The sequence below is a fragment of the Tachyglossus aculeatus genome, chromosome 17 (genome assembly GCF_015852505.1).
Source record: "Tachyglossus aculeatus isolate mTacAcu1 chromosome 17, mTacAcu1.pri, whole genome shotgun sequence".
NCBI lineage: Eukaryota > Metazoa > Chordata > Mammalia > Monotremata > Tachyglossidae > Tachyglossus > Tachyglossus aculeatus.
This window is the reverse complement of record NC_052082.1, coordinates 40,719,331-40,735,773: the sequence shown is the minus strand read 5'-3', so window position 1 is coordinate 40,735,773 and position 16,443 is coordinate 40,719,331. Positions and strand designations below refer to the sequence as shown.

At 49.9% G+C, this 16,443-nt stretch overlaps 1 protein-coding gene across 2 annotated transcripts; it reads left to right on the top strand.

Moving 5' to 3' along the window:
- The first annotated feature begins 2,779 nt into the window (after positions 1-2,779).
- Positions 2,780-16,033, top strand: TMEM52B (transmembrane protein 52B). 2 transcript variants are annotated; one of them, XM_038759431.1, is made up of 5 exons: positions 2,781-3,625; positions 4,583-4,626; positions 11,936-11,974; positions 14,149-14,315; positions 15,134-16,033. In XM_038759431.1, exons 1-5 carry the CDS (start codon positions 3,572-3,574, stop codon positions 15,376-15,378), a joined length of 549 nt encoding a protein of 182 aa, XP_038615359.1. In that variant the 5' UTR covers positions 2,781-3,571; the 3' UTR covers positions 15,379-16,033. The 2 variants fall into 2 exon arrangements, with proteins under 2 accessions (XP_038615360.1, XP_038615359.1); XM_038759432.1 differs by lacking the exon at positions 11,936-11,974 and having other exon boundaries at positions 2,780-3,625.
- Positions 16,034-16,443: the final 410 nt, after the last annotated feature.

Sequence of the window (16,443 nt, the reverse complement as noted above, 5' to 3'; positions counted from 1 at the left end):
GCTCACAGTCTTAATCCCCATTTTACAGATGAGGGAACTGAGGCACAGAGAAGTCAAGTGACTTGCCCAACGTCACACAGCTGACAATTGGCGGAGCCGGGATTTGAACCCATGACCTCGGACTCCAAAACCTGTGCTCTTTCCACTAAGCCACGCTGCCTCTCCCAAGCACTTAGTACAGTGCTCTGCACACAGTAAGCGCTCAATAAATATGACTGAATGAATGAATGAATAGTAAGTGCTCAATAAATACCATTGATGGATTGTTTTGTACTTTGCTTCTCGAACCAAGTGCAAAGGTTGGGTGCTAAATCGTTCCGTGCTCGGTTCATATTTAACAAATATTGCAATTACTATTATTATTAATAATTGATTGATTGATTATTTGTCCAAGGCTACACGGTAGGAAAGTAGTCAAGCTGGTTTGAGAACCCGGGACTTCTAAATCCCAGTCCTGTGCCCTTTCCACTAGGACGTATTACTTCTTGTTTGTGTGTAATAATAATAATTATTATTATTATTACTAATGATACTAATGGGCTACTTGTATCATTTTTAATTATTGCAATATTATGATTATTATAATGATGCAAGTAACCTATTAGCAGAAGCAGCGTGACTTAGTGGAGAGAACACGGACTGAACCCCAGTTCCCCCACATGTCTGCTGTGTGACTTTGGGCACGTCACTTCACTTCTCTGTGCCTCAGTTACCTCATCTGTAAAATGGGGATTAAGGCCATGAGCCCCGCATAGGGCGACCTGATTACCTTGTATCTACCTTAGCGCTTAGAACGGTGCTTGGCACATAGTAAGCGATCAACAGATACCGATTGCACATAATAATAACAATTGTTATTATAGTATTACAGTATTTGTGTCTGTGCCTATGTGTAAATGTATATAGGGAGGAACACCAGTGCACGTGTGCTTGTGTGGATGTGTGAGAGTGCCAGCCTATGCGTCTGTGCCACTCCATCTGTTCTGCTTCAGGCTCCAGGCAACTAATAATACTTGTGGAAGCTAATGATTTACCAGTTTAACAAGGCCCCAACAAGAGCCTGAGGGATTGGAGCAAGACCCCATTTTCCCTGTCCCCTCCACCCTTATCCTTCCTTCTCCATCACTCTGGTCATCCCATCTCGGGGTCCCTGCATCCTCTGACCTCCGAACCTCCTTGATCACGCAGAGCAAGCGGGTCAGGGCCAGACTGTGACAGGCCTCAAGCCCAGGCCGGTGAGGGACAGGAGGTCCATTTGCCGGCAAGCAGAGACGGGGAGGGAGCGGGAATGGGATCAGGAGGGGCATTAAAGAAGGGAGCAACAAGTAGGTCATAACTAAAAACATTCCGTTCCACCCCATTAGTTGGGGACCCACAGGGCAAGGAGCTAGCGGGAGGACAGGGATCATGTGGCTGGAAAGGGGGAGAGAAAGAGGGAGGGAAGGAGAAAGGAGGGAGAGATGAAAAAGGGCACATTAGTGAGGGAGGATGGCAGGGAGAGGTGGAAGTGGGGTGGTGACAGAAGCTCTGGAGCAAGAAAAGGGGAAGTGACAGGAATTATAAGGGGCATTAGGCGGCTAGAGCTTCGACTATCAGCTGTGGGACAGAATGGAGAGGGACCTGCAGAGAATCTCCCAGGCCCCCTCACCCCAAAATCAATCAATCAATCAATCGTATTTATTGAGCGTTTACTGTGTGCAGAGTACTGTACTAAGCGCTTGGGAAGTATAAATCGGCAACATATACGATATGTAAAGGGCATGTGGTTTAAAGATGCTGAGTTGGAACAGCACCTCATTATCTCACTCTCTGAACCTAAATTCTTGGCCAGGACTCTATAAGAGCAGATCGGTTCCATTGGGGCAGGTGCCAACTCTATTGTATTGTACTCTCTGAACACTTGGCACAGTGCTCTGCACACAGTAAGTGCTCAATAAATGTCATTGATTGATTGATTGATTGATGAATTGGCTTAGGAGCCTGAACAAGAATGGGACCAGAGCCTTGGAGTGGATTTGCTGTTTTTATTGCATTCTTATTTGTCCCACTGCTTGGTTTCTTCTAGATTCTAGTCTTTGGGCTCATGCTGATTTTCAGGGTCGCCTCTTACAGAGTGGGGATTACATATATGTATTAGGCCACCTCCACGCATATTGTGGATAGTCTGAACATGCAACATTAGATATAAAGAAGTTTTCCATTCAAGGAATAATGTGGGGAACTGTAGAAGGAATAGTAATGGAATCTACATGGGGAGAGAGAATTGAACAATGTAACTGTGCGTCTGAGGGTGTTGTGACTCTGTGGGGGTTGTGATCTGTGGGGGTTGTAAGTCCATGTAGGGTGTGAGTCTGCGGAGGTTGTGTCTGAGGGAGTTGTGAATTGTAAGGGTTGTGAATCTTGAGAGGGCTGTGAGACTGAGGCTGTGTGAGTCTGTGGAAGTTGTCGATCTGTGGGAGCTGGAACAGCTGTGAGTCTGTGGGGGTTGGGAGCCTGAGGGGATTGACCCAGCTTTGTCTGTGGGGGCCGGCATGACTCTGAGTCGGGCAGCTTTGAGTCCGAAGAGACTAACACAGTTGTGAGGTGGAGGGAATTGGCACAGTTGGGAAGTTGAGGGACTCGGCAAGCTGTAGGCAATCCAGGGAATAGGTCTGGCTGGGATAGGGGCAAGAGGGGTTCAAGGTGCCAGGCCAGGCACCTAAGAGGGTCTGAGAGATGGGGAACTGGAGATCAATTCCAGTGGGGCCACAAGGAGAGTCCCATCACCATCTACTTCCTCCCACCCCAACTTCCCCCCGGCCAAGATGGTGTTCCAGATGGTTGGGCAGCCATTCCACTACTCTCCTGGGGTTGGGATAAATGACCCAGGACAAGGAAAGGCATGTAACTGGCGTGTAACTGGCTTCAGATGCAGGGGGAGGGAGGGGAAACGCAGAGGTCAATACCGTCACCTTCAACCGCCAATAGTCTCTCCGGAGCCTTGCAGGGAAGGGGGAGGATGGACATCTGCTTCCTGGACAGAGGAGAAAGAGAGGAAGGAGACCCTCCGCTTTGAGCAGCCTTCCTGCCGACAACCCTCTCACCACAGCTGGCCACCCCAGGAAGAAGCCTATCAGTGGCTCCCGCCAGAAGGTCAAGGGTGTCGGAGAAGGAGAAGGAGAGAGAAAGGAAAGTGAGAGAAGAGTGGGAAAGAAGGGAGGGAAAGAGAAAGAGGTGGAAAGGGAGAATCAATCATTGCAGTGAACTGGGCGCTTGAGAGAGGACAAAACAACAGAGTTGGAAGACATGGTCCCGGCCCACAAGGAGCTTACAGTCTAGAAGGGGAGGAGAAGAGGAGCAGATGGAAGAGTAGAGGAGAAGACTCAGAAAGAGCCAGGGAAAAGAGCCAAAAAAAAAAAAAGGAAGGAAAGAAAGAAAGACATAAGGAGTGAAAGTCAAAGGAGAGAAGTTTTCTATCGGAGGGGGGCTCTCGTCGTTCTAGCGGCCTGGGTGTAAGACTCGGGAGGGCCTTGGTTGAGACGGGAGATACTGGTCTGGGGTCTGTGATCCCACAGGTGCTACCACTCCGGCCATGGTGACTCGGCACTGGACACTGACCTTTCCCGCTCTGGTGTATCTGTCCCAGGTGAGTCGAGTCACGGAATCGGCAGTGTTAGCCACAGCCCTGACCTCAGCCCCTCCAACATAAAGGGCTTTGAGATTGGGCCCTGGAGGGCCTGCTTCCACAGCTGAAGGGGTGGGTGAGGTGGATATCTGTAGGTTGTCCCCAGGGCCTTAAAGGGGTCATGCAGAGATCCCTCTTTTCCCCCTTTCCCTCCAAGATGAGGACACATTTCTTCAAATCCTCAGAGCATCATATGGGCTTGGAGCGGTTCTCTGATCTCAGCTTCAGTTAGGGGTTGGAGTGGGTTGTCGTTAGGAAGTGCGTGAGATGAAGAGGCGGTAAGACAGGAAAAGCCCGTTTCTGTTGGGATGAGGAGACACCGTCTCTGGCGAAACACCGAGTCCTTTTGCGTGGAATCAGAGCTGACCAGGGGCTTAGGTTTTGGCAGCCGGGGGGAGGAGGGCGGCTCTAGAGCTGGATCAGGGCTACTGGGGGGACTCAGGGCACTTGGTGGGAGTAGATTGCTATAGGCTCTCACGGATTCCTGGATTCACCCGAGAGGAGAGGCAGGTTCGGATCTGCCCTTGAGACTGGCCTAGCTCCCCAGTCCAGCACCCTCCCTGCCCAGGGGGAGAAAAGGGTTTTCCTCAAATTGCCCCACACCCAGTAAGGATGCTCCATTCTCCAAGCATCAACTTGGCTTTGGAGCTAGCAGCTGGGGAGCTGGGTGTTTGTGTGGGGTGTGTGTGTGTGTGTGACTGGTGAAATGCGGGAAGACTCAGCAGTAGAATCACTGCCACTGTCGGGGGAGTCCATCACAGAGTCAATGTCAATGACCAGCCCAGGGGGTCCCAGCTAGGGAAGGAAATTCTTGTCTGGGGGCTGGGAGTACCGGGATGGGTGAGGGACGATATTTAAAGGATCGATGGCAGCAAGAGGCGGGTTCAACTGTCCGGAGCTGTTTCCCTCTCCCTACAGCTTCCTCGGGCGAGAGGCGAGGAAGGCTGTGTGAATTCTGAGCAGTGAGTATCCCCTGCCCCAACCCGTCACCCTGACAGGGAGGGAGAAGAAGCAAAGCAAGGGGATCACTGGGGTGGGCAACACCCTACCGATGGTGAAATGAATCTTTTTCCGAGTACCTACCTCGTTGCTGAGCACTATGCTGGGCACAGACTAAGAATACCCTCGCTACTATCTCTTGATGTTAAAAAACAGTAAGAAGTAGGGGAATCCTGAAGACAATGTTTCTGAGAGTGCGTCTGCTCGGTCAACCTTCCTCCAGCCAGGCAGAATTAAAGTCAGCTTAATTACTGCAAATTAAAGTTGCAGTAGGGCTGGCTGGCCTCACACCATCCCCAAACTCCTCACTCTCTCTCCTGGGACTCCTCAGGCTGAGTGGACACGGAGGACCCTTTGAGCCTCCGGTATAATTTTTCCACACGGCTGCAAGTCTAGCAGAAATACGGGGAGTGGAGGCACCTCCTTTCCCATAACAGTTCCAAACCTTAGTTATGACTAAGAAGCAGCATGGCGTACTGGAAACTGCATAGGTTCTAATCTTGGCCCCTGCCAATTCTTTGCTGTGTAACTCTGGGCAAATGACATAACTTCTCTGTGCCTTAGCTACCTCATCTGTAAAATGGGGATTAAATCCTCCTCCCTCCAGTTTAGACAGTGGGACAGGGACTGTGTCCAACCTGATATAAACTCGCATTTGCTCCATTGCCTATCACAGTGCCTGACACCTAGGAAGCGCTTAACAAATACCACACAAAAAATGTCAGCCAAGAGAGGTCCGGGAAAGAAGAGAATATAGGGCTCAAGAGGATTACAGAAAGTGATTTATGATTCTTATAGTAATTCTGGTATTTGTTACGCACTTACTCTGTGCTAAGCAGTGTTCTAAACACTGGGGTGGATCCAAGTTAATCAGGTTGGGCATGGTCCCTGTCCCACATGGGGCTCACAGTCTCAATCCCCATTTTCCAGATGAGGCCCAGAGAAGTGAAATGACTTGCTCAAGGTCACACAGCAGACTCGTGGTGGAGATGGGATTAGAACCCAGGTCCTGCCAACTCCCAGTCCCAGGCTCTAACCATTACTCCGTACTGCTTCTCTATCATGGTTATTTGTGAATCTGCAAGGCAGGGCAGGTAAGAAGAATAGTGGTGATATTTGTTAAGTGCTTACTACATGCTAAGCTCTGGGATAGATAATAATAACAGTAATATTAATGATAATATGTCATTCATATTTTATGTGCCAAGCACTAGGGTAGATAATAATAACAGTAATATTAATGATAATATGTTATTCATATTTTATGTGCCAAGCACTAGGGTAGATCCAAGATAATCAGGTCTCGTCTGGGGCTCCCTCTTTTAAGTAGGAGGGAGAGCAGGTATTGAATCCCCATTTTGCAGATGAGAAAACCAAGGCCCAGAGAAGTTAAGTGACTTGCCCAAGGTCACTCAGCAGGTACATGGTGGAGCTGGGATTCGAACTTCCTAGGCCTGGGCTCTTTCCATTAGGCCATACTGTTTCAAGTTGGACACAATTCCTGTGCCAAAGTCTAGGGGGGAGATACCCAACCCTGTGACATTCAAGGTGGGAAGCCTTTTCTCATTCCCTGTCACCAAGCTGTGCAGGACGTGACTCCAAAGTGACTTTCATTTAAGGATCTGGGAGAGGGGGACGATGGAGGAAAGTCAGAAGCCTTTGTTTTGGGGTCCACTGAAGTTACTTTCCACCTGTACAGCAGGAAGAAGTGCCTCCTACTCCCCCTCACCTCCGCTCCCCACAATTAACTAAACTCTGTAGTGCAGCATGGACAGATTAGAAAATTTAGGTGAGAAAACACCATCCATTCTTTTCCATTCTGGGCTGGCTCCACAGATAAGTGAATAATAATAACAATAATAATAATAATGGCATTTATTAAGCACTTGCTATGGTCAAAGCACTAGCGGTTGAAAGTCTAAACACCATGCCAACCTCGTTCACTTCAAGTTTATCCTTTCCTGCCTTAACTCAGCCCTCTCCTCTGCCAGACAAAACTACTTCTCCTCCCTTACTGACACCCATGCCCATCATCCCCATCAGCTCTGCCGTACATTCAACTCCCTTCTCAGGCCCCCAGTTCCTCCCCCTCCTCCTTCCCTCACCCCCAACGATCTGGCCTCCTACTTCATTAATAAAATTAAATCCATCAGGTCTGACCTCCCCAAAGTCACTCCCTCCACTTCTCCAACCCCCCGGCTCTCAACACTCTCTGCTACTCTCCCGTCCTTCCCAGCAGTATCCTCAGAGGAGCTCTCCTCCCTCCTCGCAAGTGTTACTCCGGCCACCTGTGCTTCTGACCCATTCCCTCTCATCTCATGAAATCACTCGCTCCGTCCCTTCTCCCTTCCTTAACTTCCATCTTCAACTGCTCACTTTTCACTGGTTTCTTCCCCTCTGCCTTCAAACATGCCCATGTCTCTCCCATCCTGAAAAAACCCACTCTTGACCCCACCTCACCTCCTAGTTATCGCCCCATCTCCCTCCTACCATTCCTTTCCAAACTCCTTGAACGAGCTGTCTACACACGCTGCCTCGAATTCCTCAACACCAACTCTCTCCTCGACCCTCTCCAGTCTGGCTTCCGTCCACTACATTCCACGGAAACTGCCCTCTCAAAGGTCACCAATGACCTCCAGCTTGTCAAATCCAACGGCTTTTACTCTATCCTAATCCTCCTCGACTTCTCAACTGCCTTCAACACTGTGGACCACCCCCTTCTCCTCAACACACTATCCAACCTTGGCTTCACAGACTCCATCCTCTCCTGGTTCTCCTCATCTCTCAGGTCGTTCATTCTCAGTCTTTTTTTCAGGCTCCTCCTCCCCCTCCCATTATCTCACTGTGGGGGTTCCCCAAGGTTCAGTGCTTGGTCCCCTTCTGTTCTCGATCTACACTCACTCCCTTGGTGACCTCATTCACTCCCATGGCTTCAACTATCATCTCTACGCTGATGACACCCAGATCTACGTCTCTGCCCCTGCTCTCTCCCCCTCCCTCCAGGCTCGCATCTCCTCCTGGCTTCAGGACATCTCCATCTGGATGTCTGCCCACCACCTCAAACTCAACATGTCCAAGACTGAACTCCTTGTCTTCCCTCCCAAACCCTGCCCTCTCCCTGACTTTCCCATCACTGTTGACGGCACTACCATCCTTCCCGTCTCACAAGCGCACAACCTTGGTGTCACCCTTGACTCCGCTCTCTCATTCACCCCTCACATCCAACCTGTCACCAAAACCTGCCGGTCGCAGCTCCACAACATTGCCAAGATCTGCCCTTTCCTCTCCATCCAAACCACTACCCTGCTCGTTCAAGCTCTCATTCTATCCTGTCTGGACTACTGCATCAGCCTCCTGTCCGATCTCCCATCCTCGTGTCTCTCCTCACTTCAATCCATATTTCATGCTGCTGCCCGGATTGTCTTTGTCCAGAAATGCTCTGGGCATGTTACTCCCCTCCTCAAAAATCTCCAGTGGCTACCAATCAATCTGTGCATCGGGCAGAAACTCCTCACCCTGGGCTTCAAGGCTGTCCATCACCTCGCCCCCTCCTACCTCACCTCCCTTCTCTCCTCCTACAGCCCACCCCGCACCCTCTGCTCCTCTGCCGCTAATCTCCTCACCATGCCTCGTTCTCACCTGTTCCGCCGTCGACACCCGGCCCACGTCATCCCCCGGGCCTGGAATGCCCTCCCTCCCAACATCTGCAAAGCTAGCTCTCTTCCTCCCTTCAAGGCCCTACTGAGAGCTCACCTCCTCCAGGAGGCCTTCCCAGACTGAGCCCCCTCCTTCCTCTCCCCCTCGTCCCCCTCTCCATCCCCATCGTCTTATCTCCTTCCCTTCCCCACAGCACCTGTATATATGTTTGTACATATTTATTACTCTATTTATTTATTTTACTTGTACATATCTATTCTATTTATTTTATTTTGTTAATATGTTTGGTTTTGTTCTCTGTCTCCCTCTTCTAGACGGTGAGCCCACTGTTGAGTAGGGACTGTCTCTATATGTTGCCAACTTGTACTTCCCAAGTGCTTAGTACAGTGCTCTGCACACAGTAAGCGCTTAATAAATACGATTGATTGATTGATTGATTGCTTGTTCTAAGCGCTGTGGAGGTTACAAAGTGATCAGGTTGTCCCATGGGGGGCTCACAGTCTTCATCCCCATTTTCCAGATGAGGTAACTGAGGCCCAGAGAAGTGAAGTGTCTCAGCCAAAGTCACACAGCTGACAATTGGAGGAACCCATGACCTCTGACTCCAAAACCCAGGCTCTTTCCATTGAGCCACGTTGCTTCAGTGAAACACTTCCTAAGTGTCAGGCACTGTTCTAAGGATTTGGGTGGTTGCAAGTTTATCAGGTTGGACACAGTCCCCGTCCCACAGTCGAAAATGGAGGGAGGAGGATTAAATCCCCATTTCACAGGTGAGGTAAACTAAGGCACAGAGAATTTAGGTAATTTGCCCAAAGTCATGCAGCACAGTCACACAGATAAACCTTCTCCACTGCCGTAAGTTTTGTACCGATGAAGAGGAGAGTGGGGAGGTCAGAATCCTTCCAGATCCTTCTGTGGCTCCCAGATGGTAATAGCTTTTTTTAAAAATTTCATTTATTAAGCGCTTACTATGTGCAAAGCACTGTTCTAAGCGCTGGGGAGATACAAGGTTATCATGTTGTCCCACGTGGGGCTCACATCCTTAATCCCCATTTTCCAGATGAGGGAACTGAGGCTCAGGGAAGTGAAGTGACTTGCCCAAAGTCACACAGCTGACAAGTGGCAGAGCTGGGATTTGAACCCATGACCGCTGACTCCAAAGCCTGGGCTGCTTTTGGAGAAGCAGCGTGGCTCAGTGGAAAGAGCCCGGGCTTGGGAGTCAGAGGTCATGGGTTCGAATCCCGGCTCCACCACTTGTCAGCTGTGTGACTTTGGGCAAGTCACTTAACTTCTCTGGGCCTCAGTTTCCTCATCTGTCAAATGGGGATTAATACTGTGAGCCCCCTGTGGGACAACCTGATCACCTTGTGACCTCCCTAGCGCTTAGAACAGTGCTTTGCACATAGTAAGCGCTTAACAAATACCATCATCATTATTATTATTTCCACTGAGCCACGCTGTTTCTCAGAGACCTTGTTTGGAATGCACGCACGTTCTGCACTCGTGTCCGGGCCACCTACACGTTGCTCGCATGCAGGTGTGCTGGGGAGCACGTCGTCGCTTGCACATTCAAAATGATGGCCGGCTGACCCAAATCCTGGGGTGCACAGAGGAAAGCAGCATGGCTCAGTGGAAAGAGCCCGGGCTTTGGAGTCAGAGGTCATGGGTTCAAATCCCGGCTCCGCCAACTGTCAGCTGTGTGACTTTGGGCAGTCGGCTCAGTGGAAAGAGCCCGGGCTTTGGAGTCAGAGATCATGGGTTCGAATCCCAGGTCCGCCACTTGTCAGCTGTGTGACTTTGGGCAAGTCACTTAACTTCTCTGTGCCTCAGTTACCTCGTCTGTAAAATGGGGATGAAGACTGGGAGCCCCACTTGGGACAAGCTGATCAATCAATCAATTGTATTTATTGAGTGCTTACTGTGTGCAGAGCACTGTACTAAGCGCTTGGGAAGTACAAGTTGGCAACATATAGAGACAGTCCCTACCCAACAGTGGGCTCACAGTCTAATCACCTTGTAACCTCCCCAGCACTTAGAACAGTGCTTTGCACATAGTAAGCTTTTAATAAATGCCATTATTATTATTATTATTACTTCACTTCTCTGTGCCTCAGTTACCTCATCTGGAAAATGGGGATTAAGACTGTGAGCCCCATGTGGGACAAGCTGATTACGTTGTAACCTCCCCAGTGCTTAGAACAGTGCTTTGCACATAGTAAGCACTTAATAAATGCCATCATTATTATTATTATTATTATTATTATTATTATTATTATTATAAAGCAGCATGGTCTAGTGGATAAAGCACGGATCTTGGAGTCGGAAGGACCTGGGTTCCAATCCCAGCTCTACCCCATGTCTATTGTGTGACCTCGGGCAAGTAACTTAACTTCTCTGTACCTCAGTTACCTCATCTGTAAAATGGGGATTAAGGCTGGGCGCCCAAAGTGAGACAGGACTGTTTACTTGTATCTACCCCAGGGCTTAGAACAGTGTTTGAACCTAATAGTAAGCACTTAACAAGTGTTGCTTAGAGGAGCAGTGCGGCTCAATGGAAAGAACACGGGCTTGGGAGTCAGAGGTCATGGGTTCAAATCCCGGCTCCACCAATTGTCAGCTGGGTGACTTTGGGCAAGTCACTTCACTTCTCTATGCCTCAATTCCCTCATCTGTAAAATGGGGCTGAAGACTGTGAGCCCCCCGTGGGACAACCTGATCACCTTGTAACCTCCCCAGCGCTTAGAACAGTGCTTTGCACATAGTAAGCGCTTAATAAATGCCATCATTATTATTATTATTATTCTCTGGGCCTCAGTTACCTCATCTGGAAAATGAGGATTAAGACTGTGAGCCCCATGTGGGACAACCTGATTACCTTGTATGCCCCCAGTGCTTAGAACATAGTAAGCGCTTAACAAATGTCATCGTTATTATTATTATTATTTTTAACAAATATCATTTATTATTATGAGCCACGACCCCCCCTCCAAGGGGGAAGCACCGTGCTCAACTATCGGTCTTTGTTACTGCTCCTCTCAAAGTGCTCCCAGAGAGAGCCAGGCTTATTTATTTTACTTGTACATATCTATTCTATTTATTTTATTTTGTTAGTATATTTGGTTTGGTTCTCTGTCTCCCCCTTTTAGACTGTGAGCCCACTGTCGGGTAGGGACTGTCTCTATATGTTGCCGGCTTGTACTTCCCAAGCGCTTAGTACAGTGCTCTGCACACAGTAAGCGCTCAATAAATACGATTGATGATGATGATGAGTGCGGCCTTTGGAGATGGAGGCCACTCGGACCCCGGGGTTCAGACTCTCAGACGGAGGAAAGGGGAAGGGGGAGTCCACTACAGCTGAATTAGGAGCAGTGGCGGAATTAAGGCCGTGGGAGGGGACGGGAGGGGACCGTTGGGGAGTGTTACCTAATAGACAGAGCTGGTAGCCCGAAGGAAGCCGTGGCGTGCTCAGTGGCTGGCCCACCCTAGCTCCCACCGGTCACCCTGCCTTCAACGCGGTGAGCACGACACCCAGTACAGTCCCAGAAGAAAGAGATTGGCAGGAAAACACCAGCAGAGTCATTCTTCCTTCCCTCTCCCTCTCCCTCTCTTCCCCAGCTGCGTGACTACCGACTGGGTTCACCTCTGGTATATCTGGTAAGTCCAAATGTCCCAGAAATAATAATGATAATAATAATCATAATGATGGTATTTATTAAGCGCTTACTATGTGCAAAGCACTGTTCTAAGCGCTGGGGGGATACAAGGTAATCAGGTTGTCCCGCGGGGGGCTCACAGTCTTGATCCCCATTTACAGATGAGGTAACTGAGGCACAGAGAAGTTAAGTGACTTGCCCAAAGTCACCCAGCTGACAATTGGCGGAGCCGGGATTTGAACCCCTGACCTCTGACTCCAAAGCCCGGGCTCTTTCCACTGAGCCACGCTGCCATCATCATCATCATCATCATCATCAATCGTATTTATTGAGCGCTTACTGTGTGCAGAGCACTGTACTAAGTGCTTGGGAAGTACAAATTGGCAACATATATAGACAGTCCCTACCCAACAGTTCATTTATTCAGTGGTACTTATTGAACACTTACTACATGCAAAGCACTGCACTAAGTGTTTGAGGGAGTGTTTGAGAGGCAGCGTGGCTCAGTAGAAAGAGCCCGGGTTTTGGACTCAGAGGTCATGGGTTCAAATCCCGGCTCCGCCACTTGTCAGCTGTGTGACCTTGGGCAAGTCACTTCACTTCTCTGGGCCTCAGTTACCTCATCTGTAAAACGAGGATCAAACTGTGAGCCCCCTGTGGGACAACCTGATCACCTTGTAACCTTCCCCAGTGCTTAGAATAGTGCTTTGCACATAGTAAGCGCTTAATAAATGCTATCATTATAATTATTATTATACTATAAAAGTAAACAGACACATAAGAAGCAGCTTGGCTTAGTGGAAAGAGCACAGACCTGGGAATCAGAGTTTGTGGGTTCCAATCTCTCCTCTGCTGATTGTCAGCTGTCTGACTTTGGGCAAGTCACTTAGCTTCTCTGTGCCTCAGTTACCTCATCTGTAAAATGAGGATTAAGACTGTGAGCCCCACCTAGGACAACCTGATTGCCTTGTATCTACCCCAGCACTTAGAAAAGTGCTTTGCCCATAGTAAGTGCTTAAAAAATGCCATCATCATTATTATTATGAGCTTATTTGTCACAGCAACCTAGCAAATACTCAAATGTCCCATCACAAGGGACCAGAAGCCTGAGACCTCTTTTCTTTGAGTTGCTTTCTCATTCTTCCCTGTGATGGGATTCTCAATCTGGGGAAAACTGGCATCAACTCTGTTGGCACTCCTGCCCTCCCCCTCCACTCTGGGAAAGTGGGGAACGACTGTTGCCCCCTCTATTCTAAATCCCACCCCCCCATCTGCTATTCCTCTTCACCATTCTCTGAAAATTCAGCTCAAGCCTCTTTCCCACCCTCCTCCTTAGCACATCTATCTCTTCCCCTAAGACCTCTTCCCTTCCTCACTCCACCGTTTCGGGGCTCTTTGTCTTCAGTTTCTGCAGTGTGGCTTTTTCTCCATACTGCTGCTACCTATGCTGGGGACACAGGCCTCAGGAGACACAGAACACCCATCACCCCACCATCTCTAAGGAAATAGAAGGATCAAAAGTCCCTTTACCCATGCCCCAAATTTGCTAAACGATTGTCACTGTCATTTTTCCCTGGGATTTATAACACCACAGGTCATCCAAGGGGGAAAGTTACAATCCCTCTCCCACTATGCCTTCCGCACTTATTCATTCATTCATTCAATTGTATTTATTGAGCGCTTACTGTGTGCAAAGCACTGTACTAAGCACTTGGGAAATCCAAGTTTGCAACAAATAGAGACGTTCCCTACTCAACAGCGGGCTCACAGTCTAGAAGGGGGAGACAGACAACAAAACAAAACATATAAACCAAATAAAATAAATAGAATAAATATGTACAAGTAAAATAGAGTAATAAATATGTACAAACATATATACATATACTTATGAACACAAAATAGTGCCACGCATCTCTCAGCACCTTGGGTGCCCATTTTATTTCACTGGAGGGATCGGTTTCTGCCCCCCTGCTCTCAGCATCATCCCTGTCTCAGGCTGCTTATTGGTTTAGCTCTCTTCCCCATCAAGGAAGAGCCCGAGATGTGAAATGCTTTCTTCCGGGCTGGGTGGGTTGCGAGGCAGTGGATTCCCCCCAGTTCTCCTCCAAACCCCCCAACAAGTCTGGCCCCCTCGGGGTCTCAGAGAGATGACCGTGGCCCACGGACGACCTGCAGGTTGCTGGTCGTGATCGGAGGGCTGCTTCTCCTATGTGGACTGACCTCGGCCTGTCTCCGCTGCTGCCTGAGCCGCCAGCAGACCGGGGAGGAGGCGGGCCCATCCCCATACGAGGTGACGGTCATCGCCTTCGACCACGACAGCACGCTCCAGAGCACCATCACCTGTGAGTGCCCCCATCTCCGCGGCGCGGAGACGCCGGGGCCCTCGGAAATGCGATGGGTCGATTGGTTGATTGATTAAGGAAGGGAGAAGGGAGGTCAAAAAGCCCTGGGAACGCTCAGCTTTGCAACACCTGAAATTCCGGAGCTTCAGAAACTAGGGCTGGGGTTCTAGAATCCCCATTAGGCAAAATTTTAGAATTAATAGATCAAACATTAGAAGGTGCGCAGCACTTGGAAGAGTGCAGTACAGTAGTGTTGGTAGACACATTCCCTGCACACAAGGAGCTTGGGAATCCCAACTCCGCCATGTGTCTTCTCTGTGACTTTTGGCAACTCACTTCACTTCTCTGTGCCACACTGTACTAAGCACTAGTTTAGCTACGAGGTAGTTTGGACGCATTCTGTTTCCCTCTTTGGGACTCACAGTCCTACTCCCCATTTTACAGACACAGAATGTGTCCAAACTGATGACCTCCTATCTAGCCTAGTGCTTAGTACAGTGACTCTGATATTTGCTTGGCACACGGTAACCACCTACCGATTGATTGACAGATTGATTCTTTCACAGAGAATTATCTGGGCTCAAGGCATTAGGCTGGACAGATTCCGCCCCAGAGCAGAACTGAGTTTCGGGGGACCGGGCTGGAGAGTCTGTTTCACAGAGAAGGGAGACGGGGTACAGGATGCTTTAGGTCCATGTTGGGGTTGGAGACCTCCCTCGGAGTGTAGGGAGCGAGAGAGGGGCAGCGACCGGACCCTCGCTCGAGGTGGTCTGGGGTGGCCCGGCCGCACCGCTCCACCCTGTTTCTCCCTCCGCCAGCCCTCCAGTCGGTGTTCGGGCCCAGCGCCCGCCGGATCCTGGCGGTAGCCCACTCCCACGGCTCCGTGCCCGGGCCGGCGCCGCCCTCCTCCCCAGAGACCCCCCCGGGCTACGAAGAGGCCCTGCACATGAGCCGGTTCACCGTGGCCCGGTGTGGGCAGAAGCCCCCCGACTTGGCTCCGGTCCCTGAGGAGAAGCAGCTGCCCACCCCGGAGAAGACAGAGGTTCCCCCATTGGGCCACTGAGGACCCGGCAGCAATTGCCACCGAGGGAGACCACCCGCTTCCGTCCCAGAACCCGTCACTTCCCCTTCTCATGGGGCCCAGAGTCTATTCCCTGAGGAACTCCAATCTGTACCCCCCTTTTCCAAGCCAATTCCCAGCTTCATCTCCCCGGAGCTTAGTTCGGTGCTCGGCACAAAGTAAGCATTCAATAAACTCCATCGTTTGATTAGGATTTCTTCCCAGGGACCGCGCCCCTCGTCTCTACCCCAACCGACCTCTCTGACTTATTCCGACAGTGTGGGACGGATCACTGACCCTGCCACCAGAACAGAGAAGCAGGAAATGTCTGGCTATGGCTACCATAGGCTGTGGTTGGGCATCAAGAGCCACCATCTTTCAGACTGCTCAGTCATCCCAGCTGCCCTACAGACCCTTAGGTCGCGGGGAGCAGGGCGGGGAAGTGCGGATGATACTGTGCCGGTCATCACCACTGCCCCAGCTCAAAGCCCTCTGAAATTTTGAAATCGACTGGCAGGGCGCGGATGAGCCCGTGCCACTGGGAAAGCCCCCCAGCTGAGGGCCTACAGAGCTCCAGAATCATGTGATATTTTGTATTGATATCTGAGTCCCCCCCTAGATTGTAAGCTCGCTGTGGTCAGGGAATGTGACTGTTATATTGCTCTACTGTAAAAATAATGATGATGATGGTATTTGTTTAGCGCTTCCTATGTGCAAAGCACTGTTCTAAGCGCTGGGGGGAGAAAAGGCGATCAGGCTGTCCCACGTGGGGCTCACAGTCTTAATCCCCATTTTACAGACGAGGTAACTGAGGCACAGAGAAGTGACTTGCCCAAAGTCACACAGCTGACAATTGGTGTAGCCTGGATTTGAACTGATGACTTCTGACTCCAAATCCCGTGCTCTTTCCACTGATCCATGCTGCTTCTCTATTGTATTCTCTATTCTCTATTGTATTCTCTATTGTACTCTCTCAAGTGCTCACACAGTAAGTGCTCAATAAATATGATTGATTGATTGATTGATTGATTGTGTCAAACAGCAGGCACCGGGCCACGACTCCACACC

Bases quoted from the DNA above. Each gene is read 5' to 3' on its own strand.
- TMEM52B (XM_038759431.1), top strand. From the start codon at position 3,572: ATGGTGACTCGGCACTGGACACTGACCTTTCCCGCTCTGGTGTATCTG. The intron at 3,626-4,582 runs GTGAGTCGAGTC...CTCTCCCTACAG, and splicing joins CTCTGGTGTATCTGTCCCAG to CTTCCTCGGGCGAGAGGCGA. The intron at 4,627-11,935 runs GTGAGTATCCCC...TCTCTTCCCCAG, and splicing joins GGCTGTGTGAATTCTGAGCA to CTGCGTGACTACCGACTGGG.